Source organism: Musa acuminata, chromosome BXJ2-2 (assembly GCF_036884655.1).
Source record: "Musa acuminata AAA Group cultivar baxijiao chromosome BXJ2-2, Cavendish_Baxijiao_AAA, whole genome shotgun sequence".
Classification (NCBI taxonomy): Eukaryota; Viridiplantae; Streptophyta; class Magnoliopsida; order Zingiberales; family Musaceae; genus Musa; species Musa acuminata.
The window spans coordinates 25,053,572-25,066,542 of record NC_088339.1 but is presented as its reverse complement, the minus strand read 5'-3'; the positions used below and the strand labels follow the sequence as shown (position 1 = coordinate 25,066,542).

Sequence of the window (12,971 nt, the reverse complement as noted above, 5' to 3'; positions counted from 1 at the left end):
GTAACATTCATCATTATCACAGGGTTTAATATAAGGCTTATCTTCATTTCCTGCTTAACTCGTCGATAGAATCTTTCCTAAACGGCACAAGCATCCTCAATCCTCTTTGCATATAAATCCTTGGGAACTTCAAAGAAAAGGTCACCAAGTGGACCCCGGAAGCAGACATTCATGAATTTACTTTTGTTCTGAGAGATCTAATTAACAACAGCTTACAATAGATTCCAATAGTAAGTACAGTACTCACAGGCGAGCGACCAACAGACCGACTGCAGAACGAGGAGAAATGACAAACAACACTCATTTTTCTACCAAGAGAGATTGTTCATGATGGTTCTTCTCAAGTATAATACAAAGATGTAATGCAAAGTGCGTGCGTAGTAGTTAAAACTGAAGCAGTGGCTACACACAAAGAAACCATTTTCTTCACCTTAACTCGAGACCTCGACGCTGGCATTAGAAAACAGCAGTTTGACCTTTTTTCCCCACTCAGTAGCCTAATTTGAATTCACGGCACAATTTTACTGGTGAAGATCTGACCTACCGCAACTTAAAAAGTACTATGAGCTCGCCAAGTTTAACCAGTGCTACAACAGCAACAATGCTCATGACCTTTTTACATTGGAATGAGATTACAGACCACAGGATTGGATTGATCTGATTCCTCCATGACTATGGGATTGGAAGACATCGAGTAGGTTCCAGACTTTTGCCGAGAGGACCTTATCCCCAATCACTTTTTGAGTTCATCTGCTACTGCAGTGTCCTGAAAGCACTTCTACCAAAACAACTTGGCACCGGACATCTATAGCTAATCATCCATCCAAGCCAAACTGATGGCTCGTGAACTGATCAAAGAGGCGTAAGCAACATCTATCGTGCCTTTGCAAGTGATTGGGCCGATCGACTAGACACACCATGCAACAACTTAACGAATCCGAGGAAGCTCAGCTTCCCATCTGTGTGTCTTATCCAGTCACGCAGAACCACGTGTACAGGTACAGAAGGGCTGAGGCCGAGTTCCTGTAATTACAAAAAATAAAAAAAGCTCAGAGAAGCCGAGAAAGAATCTGATTACATGGTAACTGCAAAGAAGAAGGATTAACATCGGAGAAAAGAAAATATCACTAAAGAAGCTATAACTAATAGCAGAATTAAGCGTCAAGGCAATGTATTCATGCAAGGTATGTTAATCTGTTGATTCTTATCCTCGAATATATCAGACTAATATAAGAATTTTTTACCAACTATCCATGCACACAACACTATGTTATTTCTGAAATAGCATGAAGAAGTGATTCATATAGTTAATATGTGCAATCATACAGCTATTCAGGGCCCTTCTACATATGCTTACGCTTATGGAGAAATATTTATACTTGGAGCCAAGGAATATTTTTCTAGGCAATACCCCTATGTGGGTTAGCAACATGCTGTGCTGATCTTGTGCCAATATAGGCAAACTGATAGCAGATGATGGGAAGCAATTCTGCAAGCCTAACACCTCAAGCTATGACAGTTATATCAAAGCTTATATACGTCTTAGGTATCCAGCAGTGATATAACATGCAAAAGGAGTATAAAAAATGTGCATACCGAAGCCAGTTCCTCGATTACAATAGCTCGATTGCCATCTTTCTCGAAAAGCTCATAAGCACATCGGGCATGTTGCTCCCATCTATCTAGACCTTCAAGCTGATGCACACTTAATGTTGCTGCACAGAACTCATCGAAATCCATTCTTCTGTATTGTAGAGCACCGAGCTGGCAAATTGAGAGATAGTGTTCAATGTGATATACAAACTATAGGTTTGATGACATGATAAGGGAAAAGGTTTGCAGCTAAAAGTCTGCACATACCGAGACAAGAATATCCTGGACATGCAATTCCTTCATTTGATCAGTCACATTTTTCATCAAGGCCTGATCAAGGATTGAAATTCAGTATTAAAAAGCAACAACTAGCGATTCCAACTTGAGATACTATTCCTTCTCTAAAGATATGAGGAGCATTAAAAACTAACCATCTTGATATTTTCAAGATTTATGCACCCATGTTTCGTAGGTTCCAATAGAGCAAACTGTCTCTTCAGGTAAAACAGTTCATCCACTGTCAATGTCTTTGACAAAGCCTGTTTCATTCATAAAAAAAATTTCGCTTATTTATCGCAAATCATTTGGATACATAATCATTTGGAAATTCTAAGCTTTTTACTGAGAACTTTAGTTTATGGGTCTGGCTTGAAGATAAATATACTTCTAGACTATTTAGCTTCAAGAGAGGGTTTGTTGCAAATCTGCAGTCCTGGTCATCAAAAATACCAATAATCATCAAACTGGTAAATTGGAGCAAAATACCTGCTTACCAGAAACCTAGAAGACTGGAATGCACAATAAATTAAATTTGACAGTGAAATATACTGACTGACTATTAATACACCATAATACATAAGTGGCATTGGAACTCAATGTCAGCCAACTCAAAGTGCTCCAAATCTTTTACCAAATGCAGCAACAGGATTGGAATTACATCAAACATGCAAGTCATGCATTTCGAATCGCATGCAAGTTGAATGATCTAACTGAATGTTATATGCCCTATGGCAGTATCAACTGGTACGCACCCTTAAAGCAGCCTTCCGCAGAGATGATGAGCGGAGGTAAGATTTAATTAATCGAAATACAAGGATATCTAGAGGAACTTTGATATCATTGTAATTTCTAATCCAAGGATGGCCTGCAATCAGGAAGAAATTAATTATTCAGAAAAACAAGACAACGATATCATAACTTAAGAACTCATAAAGAGACTCACACAAAGCTTGTGCAGCGGTCATTCTTCTACGTGGATCTTTACTCAACAAGCGCTTGACAAAATCTTTTGCCTCAGGAGACATAGAAGGCCAAGGTGGCTCTGTAAAACTTGGATCAGCTTTCAAGACTGCCTTAAAGATGCCAGACTCAGTTCGAGCCCAAAAGGGGCGACTTCCACAGAGAAGAATATATGCAATTACACCAATACTCCACACATCAGCTTCTGTGCTGTAAGATCGATGTAGAACTTCAGGTGCAACATAATATGCACTTCCTACAATGTCATTCAACCTTTCATCTACAAAGCACAAATGCCCCTTGTTCAAGTGCAATCTAGATTGACATATCAGATGAACAGTTGAAATATAACTAACAAGGAGAACTTCTGGCTGGCAAACATTAATAACTAACCTGGCTTTACAAAATCTGATAAGCCAAAATCTATAGCCTTCAGCTGGGAATTCTCATCCTTTGAAGTAAAAAGAAAGTTCTGACAAAAAGGGAAAAACATTTTTTAAAAAAAATATTACATATAAAAATAAACAAAAATAAAACAACCATTTAAAGGGCTAAATGCAATAACAAACAATAGTGGAAGAAGGAAAGTCGTATAAAGTTGCAAACTCTCATGGACAGTAAGAACCACTATTGCAGTAACGAAGATATAAATAAGTAAACTTAACAAAGGCTTCCAATAAGTAAGCAAATTATCCTCACAATAATTTCTAGAAAACTTTATCAAAGAATATAAACTCATTATAGAATGTGCAGATATGAATAATATAGTATAATGAGACTTGACCTGACCAATAAATTTTAGACCCTAGGTGGTTTTTTCTATCTTTTTCTTAATGAAGCAATATGCATCCTGCAATATTAACTTACTAAAATGCCAATCATGTGGATGACCATTTTCAGTGTTCTCATCAAAGATCTACTTGAAATTTTTGACCGGTGGTTGGTACATACTGGTCCCAATAGGCACTTGAGACCTTCCTAAATGGACTAGTAAGTGCAGATATTGATGACAAGAAGGATCACTTCAATATACGCTGGTACAGGCCATTGGATGGTAAATTACAGTCCGACTGGTAATATGCAACCTTCCTAAATGGACTAATAAGTGCAGAAATCAATGACAAGAAGAACTTGGAAACACTATAGTCGAAACATTATCTTGAAAGAACACTCATGATCAACAGAATGTACAGTAATACACCAACATATGCATAATGGAAAGATCTCATACAAAATGATGGGATCATTCTTAAGGGCTATTATGGACATCTATGAAAAGATAAGTAGTATCATGACCGCTGATACTTCAATTGTTGGGGAACTAAAATATTGTAAAGAACTGCAGATATAGAAGCCAGAAAATTATATAAACAAAAATGATGATAACTAGTACATATTTATATGGAAAAATGGTATGCAAAAGTGCTTGTTGACCTTCTAGCTTACATTCTCTTAATTCATTACCCCAAATCTCTACCATATACAACCAGAATTTTCCCTAAGAAAATCTGTGTTACCTCTGGTTTCAGATCACGATGAACCACTCCTTGGAGATGGCAAAATGCAACTACATTCAATATCTGTAACATGACAGCCTTTGCATCATTCTCCGAGTATGTGCCTCCCCTATCCAAGGAACAAGAATATGCATAAGTCATATGATTTATGGCAAAGAGAAAATTAATATCTACAGAAACAGATTACAAAAATGTGAATATATGAACAATTTAAATTGCACAACTGGCTCATAAAGTACCTGGAAAGAATTCTATCCAACAATTCTCCTCCTTCACATAACCTGAAAAAGAGATAGATAAGAAGCCAAGATCTTTAATATATAGTAATACATAATAATTATGAATACATGTTATGATGACACTAAATCAGGTTTCTTAATTTCGATGTATACTGCTCGGTACGGGTGGTACGTACTGGTCCAAGAGGATATCAGTATGCGGACCGTCCTAGACCGAGCGGTACTAGTGTTTTGACCCATATCGGGCGATACGGGATTTGTATCGGGCGGTAACCGACCAAAATCCGACCGTTACTGAGATGTACCGATCGGTACGCTCCCAATTTTGATCGTTACCGAGATGTACTGGTCGGTACACCCCAAATTTCGATTGCTACCGAGGCATATCGATTGGTATACCTCAATATTTTTGGACTGTTACCTCCAGGTATTTTTGGAGGTTTTGCAATTCTTTTTGGGTGTACTATCAATATGCCCCGATATATCATCGGTACGCCTCGATATGTACCACTTGGTACATTGGTACAGACTAAAATTGAGAATCTTGCACTAAATATTACATTTTCATAAAACCAAAGTTAACCAATACCCAAGATAGCTCATGTCATGAATAATGAGAATATTTGATGAGAAACTGGTGGCAACAAGAAGGTAAAGACAATTTTTTGGTTCAACGGTCTTCAATTTCAACACTAAATTTTAGCAATAAATTATAGTGCAAGAAGAGTGAGAACCCATTGAAAAGAAGGGCAGAAACAATTTCCTAATTATCTGGTAAAAATTCAGAATAGGATTAACCGGGTGGAAACAAGTCAATTTAAGGGATGTCACTTCATTGGGTGAACTACTTCAATTACATCACATAGGATTCCAATCCAGTAGCCATTTCCAATTCATTAAGTTTGTCCATTTAAAGTTGATTACTCTACAAAGTAGAAAAACTTGAAAAAATAAATCTAGTTTTCTAAGAAGAAAATAAACTTCTAACCAAGCAGGACTCAAGAAACATGATTTTTCAAATAAAAAAGGCTTAAAACTAGTTTGTCATTAGTGTCTATGTTCACAGTAATAACTAATATTAAGCCGCGTATAACTATATAGAAGCAGGAAGTAGATATCACTTGACAAATAACCATAATTTGCAACATCAATGTGTTAGAGACTTACTCCATTATTATGTAGACGTTGTCATTATCTTCATAGGCATCATAAAAGTGAACTAGGTTGTTATGTCCTGTCAAAGCTCTCAAAATCTTTACCTCTCTTCTGGCATCCTCAGTAGCAATGGCAGTAGTCATCTGCATAAGTTTAAAAGTGAAGGCAAGATAAAAAAAAAGCACACCATATGAAAGGATCTGTTACGTACATGATAAATTTTTCCTGCAACCAATACTTAAATTTCATTTGTCTAGAAACAGGCTAGTAGGCCGCATCTCCTAATTTAATTTTAACAGTGAATCAGAAGGGACCCACAATAATAGTCATAAAAGACCAAACAACCAATCAAAAATAGTGTCATATGTGGTAACTTGAACAAACAAGGCCTCGTTTTTGTGCATAACTACAAATATTATTTTACTTCAACTATGATGAATAGTGGTGACATATACATTTATCCACAATAGAATTTATGTTTACCACATTAGAGTTGTATATATTATAATTTAACAACAATGCCAAGGCAGCTATTGAAAATGCAACCTAAATTATTCATATAGTCTCACCGAGGTGAACTTATGATGAAGGCTAGGCTATTGATTGGTCATGGAAAAATGCAACCTAAATTATTGCTGAACTTAAGATGCGCATAGAGAATAAGTATTTTCTAGGAACTAAAATCCTGACCACAAAATTAGTGTTGATTGTTGACCAAACAGTATCAGTCAAGCAAACATGAAACTGCAAGTGCACATAAGTCAATGCAGTAAGCATGAAAAGCCTATAAAGTCACACAGATCAGGCACTATATCCAGTTAAATGCTTATAGTGAACTAAGTGATGCATGAAATAGCTTCAGCAACTTCAGCATCATACAAAATCTTCCTGGAAATATGTCATCTAGTGTGGCATGAAAAGATATAGGAGATTGGCTGCAGTCATTGGGTCAACTTGGTAAAATGGATTTTTTGACAATCCAACCTGTCTAGAGACAAATGTACTATACAAGGAAGCAGACAAATGTACTTTCTTATCAAAGCTTCATGTTCCTCTTCACCAGGAGCTCAAGCAGTTTGAGTTTTCTAAGAACCATAAAAAGCATGTCATCCCTAAAGCCTTGTTGCAATTGCAACCTTTAAATCATAAACACTGGTCTGACGTCGGGCTAAAAATTGAACATTCTGATCTAGTAAAACACAAGAAAAATCCAATAACTTTCTTGATTCCAACCCATAAAAGAATTCACACGACAATGCAGCAAAGCTGAGACATTATGACAAACATTAAGAAGTTGATTATCTGATTCTCTATTACCAAAACAATCATCAATCACAACAAACCACCAAGATAATTCTGTTTCTCTAGTTCCAATGAGTTTATCCCATCTTTTTCAAAAAGTAGCAATCTTTTCAAACAAACAAGAAAACCGGGCACATTCCATATCAATCGTTCAGCAAAACGATCTATGATGGCATCTACTAGCATGTTTGGCTTAAGAAACCAGCAGCAGATTTGCAAGAGACATAACTTCACGAAGAAAAGCACTGAACCAGCATGATGCAATAAAACACAGCAACATTAACAGAACCTCTGCAGATGAATCTCACCTAATTATGCATTTCTGGGACTAGTAGAATGTCCAAAATTGACCATAAGATCTATTTGTCTAAACAACCAACAACAAAATGATTAATGCAGCAAAGTTGGCAACTTGGAAGCAAGGGCAAAAGAGGAGATCTTGCACAGACGAGAGATTTTTACTGTACCTTAGCCTTCGGGATGACCTTGACCGCCACCTGCTGCCCCTTGCTCTCGCCCTTCTTGACCTTCGCCGTGCACGTGTACCCGAAATGTCCCCGCCCGACCTCCTCCCCAATCTCGTACTTGCTGGCGAACCCCTTAGAGAACCCGAAGTTCTTATCCAGCCCAGCCGCAGCACGCCTCTCCTCCCTATCGTCCGCCGGGATGGCCGCCTCGTTCGGCTTCACCGACCCCAGCCGCCGTGCGAGGACCGCCCGGATGTGCTTCGCTGGCGACGGCGGCGGGAACGGCCGCTTGAAGAACCTCCCCGGAGTGGAGGTGGCCGACCCACCGCCTTGGGAGGCAGCGGAGGGGGATCTCTTGGCGAACAGACTATGGGCAGGGCTGGGGCTATAAAAAGGGAAGAAAGGGGAAGCCCATGGCCTGGGTGCCTTCTCCTCCGTCACCGTCGCCCCGGCCTCCGCCTCAGTTTCCTTCTTCGTCGCCTCCTCTTTCTTCTTCTCGTGCGACGGAGACGAGAAAGGGTCGCAAGACTCCGCGGACGCAGGCTTCCCGTGGCAAAGGCCCATCTTTTTCTTCAATACGAGATCGTAGATCCACGAAGGAGAGAAGAGGAACGATTCCCAGACCCTAGATCACCATTGGCATCTCTCACCTTCGGTTTGCTCCCCTCCTCTTCGTTTCTCTTTCTCGAACAGAACCCCTCGGTAGTGAAGGTGGGATTGGGTTACTATTTAAGATAGCTATAACAACGGTTGTTTAGCGTAAAGAAAGGTTCCGAGCTCCAAACAGCGCCATTGTTAACTAGTGATTCCGGGACCAAGTTGCTTCCTTGCACACGCACACACATCTCTCTGTCATCACCATCACTGCCTCTCCCTGTTTTCTTCTGGTTAAAGCGACATGCCCACACTACAACGTGATTAATAGGGCACTGGCCCCTGATGTAAGACTTACCAGGAGCATGATATAGACCATGTCAGATTCATGCGTTCTCCAAAGCAGCATTGAAGCATCACCAGATCTGAAGTTTGGTACTGGATGAGTCTTGTTCCTTTGCAGCCTCCGCCACCAAGGTCAAAAGTGCGTCCTTTGATCTTTGTTGGCCTTCGTAATGGTAAATATCGGCTGCATTGGATCGATCTTTCTCAAATCCTGATGGTTTAGGACGATGCAGAGGTCGTGGATTGATGATGGGAAGAGCTTTGGGTGGCTTGGAATCGGATCTGCTGCTCTGCTACTTCTCCTTCCTCATGTATTTCGTTGCGCAGTGCGTGATGGCCATGAAGGAGCATGACATACCGTCTACAGGACTTACTTTCTACCCAACGGTGGTCCGGTGTTACACTGGAGTGGGACCCTTCCAGCGGCTAATCACCGTGCGGGTAAGCGGCAAGATTATTTGAATGCGGGAAACGAGTACCCAAGTAACGCTTCCCGCGGCTTGTTTCCGGTGCTCCCCATCAACAGGCGCGCTCGAAGTTAGTGCTTCGTAAGAAGGGTGGACGACAGACGCGTGGCGGAATGTCAGTGGCCGACTAGGTGAAGAATTAGGTTAGCGAACGAGTTCCGGGGGAACGTTGTCCTCGTTGACTGCAGCGCTCGTTAAGGTTATTTAATTACTTCAGCGGGTCGGATTTTGTCGCCAACGATGCACGTATTTAAGGAACGCGGTATGCTCTTCCGGCGGACCAGCATGGAGTTAAGTGGTTTCCGCACCCTTGAAAGACTAACCTCTGGTTTTTTGTTGGAGGATTCAATTCTTTCCTTTCAATGATATAATTAACTAAATTACTTGATTGGTATAATAATATCTTTTACCTGATTAGTTAAATAAATTACTGAAATTTCAAGTTTTATCTAGAAAATTATAATTAAAATTTTCAATCATCTGCTTGAAATTTGGAAAATGCTAAAGTTTTAGGATATTAACCTTTTTTAAAACCTTAGATATTAAAGATATAAGTTGGGATTCCAAAACTACAGAAAATAAAAAAGTTCCAAAGTTTAATTAAAACTTGAATTCCTATTTCAAATCTTTCTACCATGCAGGACTTAATGGTACCTCATCTCGAGGGAGGGCACCACAGAAGTGGATGAAGGAGCACCTCATCTAGTGGATCATAAGATCACTTGTGGCTGGTGACCACAACTTGAAGTGCATTTAATAATGGAGAGAGGGAAGAGCTGCAGTGGGAATTCGACAGCAGAATTGGAATGGTGTGGCTTTCCACTGACAGTGGATGGTGATTCAATGCTTTCTGGTCACCATCAGTCAATGGCGTTTCCTGCTAATCTTTCCTTCCCTGCTTCTTCAGCAGATGCAGATTGAGCCCAGTAATTATGAGAAATAAACATATATAAACATCATTTTAGACATTAGAGTTATTATTCCTTTGCAGCAATACTGATTTTTTTTTTCTAAGACTTGGTTCTATTTTAATTTTCTTCTCCACCATGCTCTTAATTTTCTTTTGTTATCATGTGTTCTTTTAATTCATCTTCAATAGAACTTAGAGGTGGCCTTTGATTCATGATTTTTTGAATGCTGTGATAGACAGATATTATTAGGAAAGATAGAGAAAAAAATATTTTCATTTCTGAATATAAGGATAAAATGAGGCTTCTTTCTCCTCCTCATTTTTACCGCAGTCTTTTGCTCAAAAGAATTAAATTTGGTTCCAGAATAAACTTTTTTTTCAGGATATAAAATTGTATAATCTATCACTGTTACTTTTGATTTGGGGAAGAAGTGGATTTGGAAGCTGAAGATAACACTGTGAGTTGTGGGTTTTAATGGAGAGAAGAAATAGCAGAATCCTTGCATTCCATTACTTTTTAGATCACAACTCTCCTGCCACAATGACAGTGATTGAAGCATCACCAGAAATTCTTTGAAAATAGCAGAAAAAAATATTCAGGTCAAACACCAACTGCTTTAAAGTATAACCAGACACTTAAAGATGCCCTTTGGATGATCCACACAGAGTTATACTGACACCTCACACTGATCAAGTTGATGTTACTTGTGGCACCTTTTCTAATTATTTTTCCATATCTTTATCAGTTGATGGATACATTCATTCACTCATCCACATCCAACCAGCAGCAGCATCATCATCATCATCAGAACTTGATGACATGATTTGTTGACTAATGCATCTGATATGACCAACTTTTCTTACATCAACCTTTTCTTTTTATGGTATATTAACATCACCTTTTTGTTTGGTAGCAGATCAGTATTAGGATAAACCAAAAATTATGGTCTCAGGTCCTTGAATTCCATGTCCAACAACATGTGATGACCCCACAAATGCCTAAGCATGCTCTCTAAAACAGTGGCAATTGAGCCCCACTCTGCTACAAAGGCTAATAAACTTAAATGTCAGTGAGGATGAATCAGTTCTTTAAGAGAAGGGTAAGGCAAGCAAGAAATTGTTTAAGATTTCATTATTAAATGACCATCCAACTTGAGGAATACCAAATGCAGCTCAACTTCCTTTTTGAGTCCAAAAAGTAGTGATAGAGATCTCAGACTTGGAGGCATTTGCAGGATAGCCAGGAGGCAATTACTGGTGACTCCCACGCTGCTCCATTTAGACAAATGGAGCAGAGTTTTAGTGCTGTTGGGTGGATCTCCACTAAAGATCCTGTGATCATTATGCTGCAAGTTGACCACATTAAGCACTGCTATAGACACTGGCAATTCTCATTATCAATTGTGCCATCAATGAAAGAAGCATATCATCTGAATTTTCTTGATCAAAATACAATGTTGCCACCTCAGCATGCAAGAGATGAACACAAGAGTTTTATGTGTTTTTTCTTTGATTTGAGAAAGTTTTCACATTCTTTCTTGAATGAATACCATGTTTACGGAAATATTTTTGACAGCCTTCATTGTTCTGTACTATCAAGTGAACTACAGAAGCAAGAGAGAACTTTTGTTTGAAATCAATCAAAAGAAGAAGAATGACATTCAGAAAAAGTAAGGCCCTAATGTTGAAGATAGTCTGCAATTTGCAGAAAACTAATGTTGAATGCTTTCTTCTTCTAGATTCTAAGCCTGGTATTGGACTGGACTTCTTATTGATCCAACACTTTGTTCGAGTATCTTATCCGTGAGCTATCTTTCCTCTCGTTTATATTCATTTCAATTGCTCAATCACATGAGACTTAATTAGAACTCATTTCCTTCCCCTTGAGAACTGATGAACAACTTTTAACTACAAAGAGCAATGAAAAATTACCTTTAGCAATAATAGTGCGATTCTGTCATTAGTGATCAAATATCTTCATCATCGGAGATGCATCTTGACGAAGGTTTCAGAAAATACTTTCATTACCTTCTGAGTACAGTTTTTGCAGAAATTATTGGTGATGAAAATAACTTTCGGGACTAAAATCATAGTTAGATCTTTAGAAATAAAAGCTTTTTGTTGCAAGATGTCATATCTGTTGAAGAGAAATTTAATGATAGAACACTGCTATTGCTACAAGCAAGATTGCATCCTCAGCAACAAATTTTTTCTTGAATTAAAGGCCATAGAGAATCAGAATCTTCACCAAAATTTTCATTGCAATTAAGACACTTCCATTGCAGGAAAAGCAGTAATTTGTCACTGAAACCATTTGAGAGGGGTGAACTTTCCGATACGACATTCCCTAAAGTGAAAAAAACTTTACATGAAACAAGATGAATTTAGATTAAGCAAAACTTGTTTTACTAATTTGATGTGCTGCTCCAAATCATCCAAGAACTTTGCGGAAACCAAGGCCTCCCTAGTTTAAGCTGTTTAGTAACCAATTTAGCAGCAAAAGCAGAATTAGTGTCACAGCTTAACAAATACAGCTTATTGAGCACATCTACATACATGCAGCTATATAGCTATAAAATGATGTTGAGAACCATAAGATATCTAATCAAAGTAAAACTTTACAGTTCTCTTTCTTAGTGATGATTGGTTCTCCAAACCTCCAGAATGAGGAGTTTCTGAAATTTGTGTATTTCCAGCAACATGGCAGATTAAAACATTTCATATATATATTTTTTAGCAGCAAAAGCAGAATTAGTGTCACAGCTTAACATATACAGCTTATTGAGCACATCCACATACATGCAGCTAAATAGCTATAAAATGATGTTGAGAACCATAAGATATCTAATCAAAGTAAAACTTTACAGTTCTCTTTCTTAGTGATGATTGGTTCTCCAAACCTCCAGAATGAGGAGTTTCTGAAATTTGTGTATTTCCTGCAACATGACAGATTAAAACATTTCATATATATATTTTTTAGCAGCAAAAGCAGAATTAGTGTCACAGCTTAACATATACAGCTTATTGAGCACATCTACATAAATGCAGCTACATAGATATAAAATGATGTTGAGAACCATAAGATATCTAATCAAAGTAAAACTTTACAGTTCTCTTTCTTAGTGATGATTGGTTCTCCAAAC

At 38.4% G+C, this 12,971-nt stretch overlaps 1 protein-coding gene across 1 annotated transcript; it reads right to left on the bottom strand.

Annotated features, from left to right (window-relative positions):
• Positions 1 to 198: 198 nt before the first annotated feature.
• On the bottom strand, positions 199 to 8,734 carry LOC103976090 (CDPK-related kinase 5). Its single transcript, XM_009391276.3, has 11 exons — positions 7,513 to 8,734; positions 5,756 to 5,886; positions 4,589 to 4,630; positions 4,350 to 4,458; positions 3,226 to 3,304; positions 2,816 to 3,112; positions 2,625 to 2,737; positions 2,025 to 2,132; positions 1,861 to 1,923; positions 1,597 to 1,764; positions 199 to 1,023 (listed from the first exon to the last, which is right to left on the bottom strand). The coding sequence occupies exons 1-11, from the start codon at positions 8,074 to 8,076 to the stop codon at positions 874 to 876; spliced, it is 1,824 nt and encodes a 607-aa protein (XP_009389551.2). The 5' UTR covers positions 8,077 to 8,734; the 3' UTR covers positions 199 to 873.
• Positions 8,735 to 12,971: the final 4,237 nt, after the last annotated feature.

Excerpts from the sequence above, each read along its gene's own strand:
- LOC103976090 (XM_009391276.3), bottom strand. The coding sequence starts at position 8,076 with ATGGGCCTTTGCCACGGGAAGCCTGCGTCCGCGGAGTCTTGCGACCCT. Across the intron at positions 5,887-7,512 it reads AGGTCATCCCGAAGGCTAAG|ATGACTACTGCCATTGCTAC; the intron begins GTACAGTAAAAA and ends AAACTTATGCAG. Across the intron at positions 3,305-4,349 it reads ATCGTGATCTGAAACCAGAG|AACTTTCTTTTTACTTCAAA; the intron begins GTAACACAGATT and ends CCTTTTTGTCAG.